At 33.1% G+C, this 12,478-nt stretch overlaps 1 protein-coding gene across 3 annotated transcripts in view; it reads left to right on the forward strand.

Annotated features, from left to right (window-relative positions):
• Positions 1-310: 310 nt before the first annotated feature.
• Positions 311-12,478, forward strand: part of LOC106461352 (probable RNA-binding protein 46) — a 25,768-nt gene continuing 13,600 nt past the window's right edge. For all 3 annotated transcript variants that reach the window (XM_022388255.1, XM_022388256.1, XM_022388257.1), the window contains exons 1-3: positions 311-1,012; positions 8,984-9,158; positions 9,865-10,054. In XM_022388255.1, the coding sequence (XP_022243963.1) occupies positions 317-1,012; positions 8,984-9,158; positions 9,865-10,054 (1,061 nt within the window). In that variant the 5' untranslated portion in view covers positions 311-316. The remainder of the gene's footprint in view (positions 1,013-8,983; positions 9,159-9,864; positions 10,055-12,478) is intronic.

The following is a 12,478-nucleotide window of genomic DNA, read 5'->3' on the forward strand; positions in this document are numbered from 1 at the left end:
TACATTAATATATTTATATACACTTGACCTCCTTTATTTTTATTTTTTACTTATTTTTTTCTTAAATGTTAGGTTATCATTTTAAAATTGTTTAAAAATACATCTTAGTACAGGGGTGTCAGTATTTGTTTTTAGACTTAAATTGCAAAATGGCTGACTTTATAAGATAAGATAACTAGTAGCTAGTCACGTGAAATTGTTTCACAATGATAATACTTTACAACCAATAGGATAGAGAAAGCAATATCTTTTCACATAAGAATGTTTTACTAATACTTGATAAGCTAAGAGAAAAGCCTACATTTTAGTATAGTCCATGTTCACAGAAGTCATGGCTCAAGTCTATTATCCAGAGGTATCGCTTCCTGAATCCACACAAACTGCTATTAACAACATTTTAGAAAGAACTGGCTTTGTAATTAACCAAGAGAATGGACAGCGGAGGATGGGTTATCCTTCAAGCTGGGACGGAACACCCCCGCCAAAAGGTTGTGAAATTTTTGTAGGAAAACTACCTCGGAATATATTCGAAGATGAACTCTTTCTTACCTTTGAGAAGGTCGGGGAGATATTTGAGATTCGACTGATGATGAACTATGACGGCAAAAATCGTGGTTACGCCTTTGTAACATTTTTTAACCCTGAAGATGCCAAAACTGCTATAAAAAAATGGAACAATTATGAAATTCGAAAGGGTCATTTTGTGGGTGTTTGCAAATCTGTTGATAACTGTAGACTTTTTATCGGCGGAATCCCCAGAAACAAAAAGAAAGATGAAATTTTAGGAGAGATGAAGAAACTGACAGAAGGCGTTGTTGATGTGATTGTTTACAGTCATGTTGAAGACAAATCAAAAAACAGGGGTTTTGCATTTGTGGAATTTGAAAACCATAAAGCTGCAGCGATAGCCCGTCGTAAATTGATGAATGGAAAATTCCAGATGTGGAACCACGACATTGCTGTGGATTGGGCAGAACCTGAACGAGAAGTTGATGAAGAAATTATGTCAAAGGTACGTATCGTATTGCCTCGTCATTGTTTGCTTGTTTGTAGTTTAAGCACAAAGCTACACAATGGGCTATCTGTGCTCTGCCCAACACGGATATCGAAACCCAGTTTCTACTGTTGTAAGTCCACAGACATACCGCTGTGCCACTTGGGGACTATGCCTCGTCATATGGTTAAACAAAAGATTTGTTTGTTTGTTATTAAGCACAAAGCTTCACAATGGGCTATCTGTGCTCTGCCCACCACGGGTATCGAAACCCGGATTCTAGCGTTGAAAGTCCGCAGACATACTGCTATGCCACTGGGGGCATAAACAAAAGAAGTTTAAAGGTAGGTTAATATGAATGTGTTGAATATGACGCTTTTAATGCTGATCAAATTGTATATCAGTGAGGCGTTAAATATTTTGTTTATAAACGATATCTCTTTTCCTTGTAAAAGTTCTTTATTTGTTTATCGTATCCAAATCGAAGTTGGCTCAGCAGAAGTTTTAGGACTTATAGCGCTCAAAATTGGGTTTCGATACTTGCGAGGGACAGAGTACAGATAACCAACTGTATGGCTTTGCGCTTAACAATAACCAAATCAAGGGTTTTGAATGTGCATGTGTTTGTTTGTTTTGATAATAGAGTATAAATAAAGCCCCAGTTAATCATAGGATAAAGGACCATGTTTAATATGCGTGTTTTTGTATTTTAAGATTGTACTTTCTTTTAGCAAATCTACTCCAATGCTACAGGCTTAACTGGTGGGTGGGGTCGTCACGTGCTGCTAACGTGGCGTCGCCATCTTGGGACCTTGTTTATAACTTGAATTTGTATTTTCCGATGTTATTAAAAAACGCTTTGAGTTTTTCAAAATTTAGCATTAATTGAATTATGAATTAATTTTAGACAATCACCGTTTTTGATATAAATGAATTAACTTCAAGTTTTTGTTAATGCTTAGTATTTCATCTTAAATTCGTTTTCTGAATTTTTTTGTATCGTTACCAACGAAATCCAGTTCAAGAATAAAATAGATAAGTCCAGAAAACATTGAGAAAACAACAAAGGTCTGAATATTTAAAGATAAAAATTAAAATTGAAATAAACATTCATTCACATGTAGATTTATGTGTCAAGATAAATAATTTTCTACCGAGAAAATTTTAGAATTACAAAAATAGCATTTAATTGATTGGCCATGGATATTTAAAAGGAAAGCAAAAACCTAGGTAATATTAAAGACTTATGATCATAATTTATTAAAACTATATAACTCTCCCATCCCAGTAATATGTTTAATGAATGATATTATGGGCGTGGTAATTCAACAACGCCATTTTGTAAGATTTATCGAATTCCTACAATTTGGTAATTTCAGATATAAAAACATGATTTATATAAATAAAAACAGCAATGAGCACGTTTAAATTAACTTTCACGCAAATAATAAGTGTTTGTTTGCTTGTTTGTTATTAAGCTCAAAGCTCTACAAAGGGCTGTGCTGTGCCCATCGAGTGATGATTTAAGTACTGGTTGTAAGAATCCTGATCCGAATAAAGAGTAGGTTCTATTTGTAAAATTTCTTGGAAAAATCCATATAGAGAAGCTGATGAGAAAGAGGGCGATGAGAAAAGTAGGAAGATGACACTATAAAAAAAGAAAAAAACTCAGATGAAAAATCTAAGGATTATAACAAGACTAAAGCACAATGAGAACTGTATATAACACTTAAGATATTATGTAAAATAGCATTAGTCACATATAGAAGCAATAAATAAATTGAATGAAACACACTATAACACAGGTCTGCGAATTTAAACTTCAGAAAAGTTTTTGCTTTGTTTGTAATTAAGCAAAAAGCTACACAATGGGCTATCTGTGCTCTGCCCACCAGATAAAGAACAAAAAATGACTTACTTAAATATATACAGAGAACAAAAGAAATAAGAATAAGACGAAACGTTTCATTAAGATAAAATTAAACAGTCAGTCAAGGTGATAATGAACATTTTGTAGGTCTGCTAAAGGCCAAACTACAGTTTCCTTGCATTTTGATAAACTTTCTCTCTGATTAGGAATATAATCCACAATAGGTGGACCTGGAACTCTGAGAAAGTTGTTTATCTTGTTCAAGTATGCTAGTCAGATTAAACTTTGTACTTACAAAAATTTAAACATCTAAGAAGCTCAGATTTTACTGGGTGGTTGTACTGTATTTATTCAATGGCTGATCTTTCAGGATGATAGAACACACACCATACTGCTTAATGAGGAAAAATTCTAGTATTCGTGTATACTTTTTCTTTGTTATATATATATATATATATATATACTAGCTGGAGTTTGACTGAAGTTATGTAATATCATGATTAACGAAAGGTTATCTTAGGACATGAAAAGTTGCTTCCCTCATATGTAATTGTAAAAAAATGCAAAAATCCCCATAAAAACTGCAAAACACAAAATGCAAAACTGATAATCTGTATGTACCCCCGCATGGACCTAATGAACCTCCACACCAATGTTGGTGAAGATCCATCCACAACCTGCGAAGTAGTTACATGGACATACAACAGACAGTACTATTATATTTACGTATATATATAACACTGTCACTTGAATTTGATTAAATATTGAACTGACAGAAAGTTCATAAGGAAGTAGCATATTAATGGTCTTTTATCAATCAATAATTATTCCGTGAAGGACAGAGTAATTGCCTAATAAAATAGGGCAGATAAAGGGAATATTATTTATAAAATACAACAAAATGAGAAGAACCTTCATGGATACAGAAGGTCTTGTAACTGGTTTGGTGTTTCAGACCAACAGCTAATAAATGCATCCAATTGCTTCATATCTTGACCAGTGGTGGTATAACGAATTACTTGTGGATTTTCTTTAGCTAATCACCTAGTTTCTTTAGCAAGTGTTATCCTAGGCAGTCTAAAATAATATATGTGAAGCTTTTTAATCCCATTCTAAAACTGTTAGTTACCAGGCAACTTGAACATCTAGAGAACATCATCATTACATGAACCAAACGAAAAGTCCTTTCTTGCAATATTCATTGTCCATAGTGTTTCTTCTTCTCTACCTTCTGTTACCAGGTTTGCTTGGAGGTATATAATTTAGCTAGAGAATCACGGGTCTGAGACATAAAAGCCAAGGGAACACTTTGTGATGGTGTATTTTGGTTGCAGAATTCTTGTTTGATGTTGTTTATACTGCTTCTCAGAGTTGGTAGACTCGTCAAAATGAATCTCAAGCTATTTCTACATGTGTGAACTCTCGTCTCTACTATTTTCAGTTTGCTTGGAAACTTTTTGTAGTAAAGTATGCAAGACCTCTGAGCTGTTCCATTTTTGACACTATACACCAATTTGGTATCTACTGAATGATTGTACCTACCTAAAGATATACAGGATTAAAAAAACACATATGCGTATGTATACAATTATTACTCAGAACTTCCGAATGAAAGCAAAGAAGAATGTATAATAATAACTTACACTTGTAATGATACTAAATTAGTCCGAACTGAAAAAAAACTTCAGTTTTAAAGAAAGGCTAACCAGTTTAATTTCAAATACCTTAGTAAATTTTAATAGACATACCTTATTCTGACTCATAACAAACAGCAGAAAGTTGTGTTTGTTTGTTTGTTTTGAATTTCGCGAAAAGCTACACGAGGGCTATCTGCACTAGCCGTCCCTAATTTAGCAGTGTAAGACTAGAGGGAAGGCAGCTAGTCATCAACAACCACCGCTAACTCTTGGGCTACTCTTTTACCAACGAATAGTGGGATTGATCGTCACATTATAACGCCCCCACGGCTGAAAGAGCGAGCATGTTTTAGTGTGACGGGGATTCGAACCCGCGACCCTCAGAAAGCGAGTCGAGCGCCCTAGCCACCTGGCTTTGCCGGGCCGTAGAAAGTATTGATGAAACATAATTGCAAGTGCAAATATGACGTGCTACAACTCTCATGACTCATCTCCTGATGCTGAACTAGTGGAGCGCACACAAAACTTCCTCAGTTTTAGGAAAGTGCAAAAAGTTAAAACCTTTATCACGTTATTCAATATCTTTATCTTTTTGTGACATTATTTAGGCTTAGTTTGAAGAATTGTTAGTTTAGTGAACTTTTTGATCAGTGTTTAAATATCTGTAGTTTCAAATCGAAATTGCTTCATATTCATAACCGAGGTCTTCAAGTGCCTTTAAAAATAGTTTCAGGCTTAAAATTGAAGTTTTCATCAAAATAATTTTAAATTAAAACTGTAAATTTAAGCAGTTTCATAAATGAAATCAAATCGAACTTGGAACTTCTCTTTCTCACACCCTACCCGGGTTTTCTTTATTCAGACAACATAGGTTTACTCTTCCAGTACAAATTTAACTTTGGTGGAACTGCATTCATTTTTTTCATTTGGATCTCAACCGAACTGTTATTCTATGAAAAACCAACATCAGTAGTCTTCATGTTCTTATCAAACTTTTGACTTCAAGCCCGTAGCTCTGGAATGTAAAAAGAATTGTCAATTATAGAAATTTATAAGGTAAATGATCTCGTAGGAAGATGTTAACAAATATAGAAATTATGGGGCTGTTGGGGGGGGGGGGACTGCACCGCTGACCTCACTATTTTAATGACGTTTGCGCTTATTTTTAGAACTTACATAATAAGTGACGCTTTGTCAACAGTCAACTTCAAGCTGTAGAAACCATTTCAACAGTCGCATGTAAATCATATACACCAACCATATTACCACGTGTTAAAAAATGGAATACCTCAAAGATGAAAACATAGTCACACAAATCACAAAATCAACGAATCAATAAAAAATAAAATAAACACACTGCCAGACTGGGGGTTTTGTTTTATAATGTTACTGCGTAAGTTTCACGCTTCCAATTATTTTACTAAATATCATATTAATTGTGACAGATATATCTTTATGTAATGAAAGAAACCTTCTACCTGTACTGATGGTTCTTTGTCTTTGTGCTAGGGCAAAATACAACAGATAAGATGTCACCATTTTCTATATTACATTTTTTATACCCTGACTTGTTCTACCCTGCAGATAACTTTCATACGCTGTGGCCCTATTGTAACTTACTGTTGTGCTTTTGGGAGTGGCGTGCTCATGTGATCTACAAAAAACAACTTGAAATCAAAATAAATGATTTAGCTTTATCTTCTAAACTTTGATTGTGTATTTGATTTGGGTTTATGGGCTAAAATAATATCCAAAGTTAATTTTCAATAACAATTTTATGTATGTATAATTACGCTTCGTGTTCCCATTTTTTAAAATATATGTCAGGTTACATATACGTACACGATTCTTATACAGTAATGAACATACTTGCTATATATTTAATACGTGATATACTTAATTCTTATCTTGAGTATATATGAGAAATAAAAGAAATAAATCCAAAGAGCCCTAACAAGTTATCAGTAAATGCTTGTATATTTCTACAGATAAAACACACCCACAGAACTACGCTATAATTCTGTTGATATATCTAGTGCTAACAACTTTGCCCTCTGGCGGATGTAAGTACAATTTCTGTGCACATTTAAAATTGTAAAGGAAATGTTTTGTTAAAAAAAGTCTTAGTAGTGTAAAGACCACACGTAAAGCTGTCGACCAACGTGTCATAAATATTTATCTCCGAGATTATCAGTAAGTAATTTGAACATCTAATTTTATCCAATACCATTGTAACTAACGTGAAGTTAAACTCCCTAACAATTCTCGATGACACTCGACTTGAGACAGTAAGTACCAAGAGTCGCGAAATAATCGGTATCTATATTGCCATGATTTTTTAGTACGTGCTGTAAAAGACCATAATAACTGTTCCTTCGGTTGGCGTTATGATGCGTGCTAGAACACTGGATGGCAAATGGTTAACAATTTGCGATTTGGAGGGGAAAAAACGGATTGTCTCGAGGATGGAATAATGTGTATGGTTACAATGAATATGCGAAACAAAAAGGCACGAAATCATTCTTCCAGTCTCCTAGGGACTGAGAAATGCAAGTAAGCCTAAGATTATTTAAATTATTATATAATCAACTCGTGCAAAAGTTATAAAATTAAGTTACCATGCAACGTTTTGGTGCAACGAAGGATTTTAATACAATTATTATGTCACGAAACATAAACAAGTTGATCCTCAGAAGTGATAAGATCAAGTCACAGTTAAAAAATAGTCCGAGACACCTACCGATCTTTATAATATGGTATTTAAAATAAATAATTTAAATTAAAAAGGTAAGATAAGATGTACATGATATAATTTATCAGTTTACAATACATAAACATGGGAGCACTACATACAAATTTTTACATGTTCTACAGTAAGTTCACAATACATAAACATGGAAGCACTACATACAAATATTTACATGTTCTACAGAAACTTCACAATACATAAACATGGAAGCACTACATACAAACTTTTACATGTTCTACAGTAACTTCACAATACATAAACATGGAAGCACTACATACAAATGAGATTCAGGAATTCTAATCATTGGTGAATATAGTTCAAAAACTTTGTAATGGAACTCTCAGGTCTCAAGACTTTGTTTAGAATATCATTTGCATCTTTCAATATTTCTAGTGATTCGCAAAAATTATGTTTTTGGATTCAGGAACAGTTGAACAGCAGTTCAGTTTGTGCCATAAGATATCATGTTCCTCAGATAGTACGGACTTTTTTCCTCCAATATTACTCTGGTGTTCTTTCACTCTTAGCTTTAAATTACTAGTAGTCTTGCTAATATATATATATATATATATTGTAAACACTACATTTATCAAAAACAGTCAACGAGTCTTAAGTGATGGTAAAACATTTAATTTTTAAAGATGATAAATAAACACTTTTTATTTGTTTGTTTGTTTTGAAGTTAAGCACAAAGCTTCACACCACGCGTATCGAAACCCGGTTTCTAGCGTTTTAAATACGCAGACACATTTCTGTGCCACCGGGGAGCCTTTTTATTTGAATACATTTCGAAAAAACTCAGTTTTGTAGTTACAACGAATATATATAGTAAATACAATTTATCTTTGGTTTGTACGAATGGGGTTATTTCCGTTTTTGGTGAAATAATTAACGAGTTCTTACATTTCTTCAAAGCTAAGTTGCCCGCTGGCGACTCAGAGGCAAGTCTGTGGGCTTATAACGCTAAAAATCTGGTTTCGATACGACTGTTGGCAGAAATTAGATAGCTCATTGTGTAGCTTTGCGCTTAAAGACAAACAAACAAACAAAAAGAAGGCTGGGTCGATTACTTTACCATCGTATTCCCTATCCTTTGAAATACCCTTAAGAATTTTAATTTCTCCGTTGAGATAATAGTTAAAAAAACAAATTTTAACAGTTTCCTTTAAACAAAAGTTTAGAAAGCCGGAATTTTAAATCAAAATGAATAATAAGATTTGCTGTGTGGTAGGGTTTCTACATTGACAGTTTTACCATCGAAGAAAAATGGTCCAACGATATAAGATGTCAGAAGACACCATACATTCCCTTTTGGGGAGTCTCGAATGTGTTAGCGAGTTGGCTGCGGCTTCTCAGTGCCCCAAATTATGGAGTTATGTATTAAAAATTTATTAAACAAAACTTCAAAGACTACACTAACTGTCCCTTATATGTTTCAATTGGAAAGTTGTACATTCTTGTAATAATCAGGAAAACAAAATGAATACCTCCTAGTGGGACACTCTCTACTGTATAAAGTTCTGCATTCTTATTTAATCAACGAGGACAGCACGATGTCAGAATATTAATTCCCCCTTTTATAGGAAAACTTTTTCTTTTATCTTCAAAATTATTTGAGAATTTTGTAGGATTTGAATCTTGATCTTTTACTGACCCGATTTCGTAATTTCATCCCACACTCCCCATCCTAAATTAACATTTGAAAGATTTAGTTAATTATATTTTCGTATTAGGTAACCGTCATCTATGCCCGTAACTTCATGGTGGTTACCGACGAGGAAAAGATAAAACAAGCATTTTCTCTTAATGGCGAATTGCAAGTAGAAAGAGTTAAGAAACTCAAAGACTACGCTTTTATACATTACCACTCACGTGAAGATGCCGACAACGCATTGCAGAACATGAATGGTAAGTCCAAAAATGTGTATTGAAAGATTTTTCAAGTGTAACTTAACACACCCACAGTTGGTATTGTAATGTTCATTATTTTTGTTCGTGTCTGTATCTAATTTATATTGGACTTAGAAACAAACAAAAATGTATTTTACTTTCATTATCACTATAAGCCATCAAAATACCTAAAATTAAAACTTCATTACAACGATGTTCGAACGAGACATTTTTTTTTCTTCAAAATCTCGAGTAAATTTAACTTTCAAAAGGATTGTTAATTGTTGGTTTGAATTCCAGTGGCAATACAAAAATCTTAAATAAAACATTTAGGCCATATTGTTCGAACAGATACTTCTTTACACAAGATTGCTTAAGGTTGGTAAAAGTTAAAAACAAGAATTAGTAAAGGGATGTTAAAATTTCAATGTCAAAATGAAATACCACTCTCCAATGTAGCTAAATTTGATGTTTATACTGAGATAATTTGACTCGGAACAGGTAATGATGAACGTCTGAATTTGAATATTAGTAGTTCAATAGCGGACCAAAGACCGGAATGAATTAGTTATAGCTAATCAAATAATTGAAAATAAACATTAAGCTTCTTAGATAAAACCCTTTAGTCCCCACTGTATTTTGTGTGAAAAATCCAAAATTTATTGGAAATAGCTCAGAAATATTCACAGAATTTTCTACCAAAATATTTTATTTTATTTCTTAGGAACGATTATAGATGGCGCGGTAATCGAAGTAAGATGGGCCAAACCACCTGATGAGCGTAATCGACAACGAAACAAGGGAAATATGGACACAGCTGCTGGAAACCCAGTGCCTACCTTTTATTTTCAACAACCTAATTCGCAACCTGTGGTATACCTTCCTGGATATGCACCGCCTGTGCCTTATGTTAGGTACGTTTGTTCACACAATTTGTGTTTATTAAAGAGGAAGCTGATAAATTCTAGATAATCACATAAAAAATAACACCAAATTGAAATATGTACAAGTTTTAATAAAAGATAGAACGTCAGCTTTAAATACTGTAACTGGTTATACAAGATCGACTCCTACTGTGATTGTTATCTAACCAAAATAACAACCTTTATTTGACTTTATTGGAATTGGAGAGATTAACTGGTTATTTATTTTAAAAAGTCGACATTCGAACTGTTTAAATCAGTTATTGGTCGCACATACTTAATATCAAACCATTACCTATTATGAGTAGAAATGCTAAGGTGAAAAATGCGCAAAAAAGGTTTTTTACTGCAGTAGCGACAGAATAATTGTCCTAAAGCAAAAACAAAGAAATCGACACAGTTTCATATACACGTATGTTGTCCAAAATTTATGTTTTAACAGAACATTAAAATCCTTTCAATTTTGTTTTCAACCCTGTGCTTTTTTTTTCTGATAATACTATTTATTCTTTATGTAAGTTCCCGAAGTTGTAACGGTTTAAAAGCGATAAATATAAGTAACTCGCAACCTGAGGGTCGCGGGTTTGAATCCCCGACACTGTACATGTTCACTTTTTCAGCCGTTGGGGCGTTTTAGTGTAACGATCAATCCCACTCTTCGTTGGTAAAAGAGTAGCCTAAGAGTTGTCGGTGGGTGGTGTTCACTAGCTGATTTCCCTGTAGTCTATCACATATTGGTCAGAATCTGTATGAGATTTGTTTCTTCACTCGTGTAGCTTTGCGCGAAATTCAAAACAAATATAAGTGAACTGTTCTGTTCGAGTTACGGACAAATCAACGATATTTCCTGCCCTTATACAATATTTTCTTAACAACTGTTCACACTGGAGCTTTTTTTCTCAACGAGATTTTGTTCATTTGGAGAACAGTGCGAATAACGTTGTTTGGTAAAAGAACTGAGTTTGTTCCGCTTGAAAAACTTTAATGAGAACATTGGAGAGTCTCGGTGAGTGCTGAAAAAATACGGAAGTGAACCATGAATACGAACTGCAGTGTATTTCCAAACGAACTCAGCACATTCATCAAAGTCAACGAACTGAACTGAGGCTGCTTGAAACTAACCTAGTATGAATACTGCTTTAGACGAACCAGTGTGGATGGAGAAGGTAAGATAAAAAAAAAAGAAAAAAGAACTCGCTTGCTTATGAATGTATGCATGTTAGTGTTGTCACACACGCACAACTACAATGATAATGCTGGAAACCATTTTCGGGATTTTGTTAGTAGCAACGAAGCTAGGCATTGTATATAATATTTTATATACAAAACGTACGATCACTTCTACATGTCCTTTCTTACTTTTACTGGCTAAATGAACGATCTGAGTTAAGTTTGTTATCTATTCTTTCAACAGAACAATTTAATGTTTTTACTCACCAGTCTGGAAGTTCTTGTTTTTTTAAAACGAATAACTATGTTGATATGTTAATGAAGAAAGGTTCCCCAGTGTCTTCTAACGTAAGTTTGTCGTCTGTTTGTTGCTAAAACGGTATATTTCGTAGCTCTGCAATAAAACATGTTTCATTTTTTCGCCACCAGGTGGCTCAGTGGTAAGTGTTATTTTTAAAATAATTTCAATCGAACCAATAAGTTATGAAAATTGTATTTGGAAACATTTATCTATAAAGAATAATATAAATATTCATTAAACTCTAGAAAAGTTAAAAATATATTAAGTATCTAACAGGAATATTAGATTATAGATTAAATTGGAAAGAACACATTATTATTAAATTAATAGAAAAAAAAATATCGCCAATAAGATTTTACTGTTTAAAACATTATTTATCGTAGAATAAAATGGAAAATAGTTATTATTCATAATTTGGTTCAATTCCAGAATATGGTATCAACTGCACCTATCTAACAAATTTAAGAGTTTTAATACAGTTACATAAAATATTATCAAATATATATTATCATTATTACAGTATTACTATTGTAAATTACATTTGCAAAACCAAAATGTACTACCGCTACGTAAATTATATATTAACAAAACATTAAATAGATTCAATAAAGATAATCAAAGCTGTCAAAAAGTAAAATCAATATACCAAACAAGAGCTGAAGAACATGGAAATTTAAAACTTCCTGAAGTAGATAAAGAAATGTTTAGAAAAAAAATAAGTTCCTTATATCAAGCACCAATACCGTATACTAATACTCCAAATGAAATAAATCTATTTTTAGTAATGAAAACATAGATATTAAATTAGTATTAAAGAAATTTTTAACTCGTATAAAGGAAGCTATATATTTGACATGTTAAAATAACTGGTTATGAATTTCGCGCAAAGCTACACGAAGGCTATCTGCGCTAGCCGTCCCTAATTTAGCAGTGAAAGACTAGAG

Source organism: Limulus polyphemus, unplaced genomic scaffold (assembly GCF_000517525.1).
Source record: "Limulus polyphemus unplaced genomic scaffold, Limulus_polyphemus-2.1.2 Scaffold941, whole genome shotgun sequence".
NCBI lineage: Eukaryota > Metazoa > Arthropoda > Merostomata > Xiphosura > Limulidae > Limulus > Limulus polyphemus.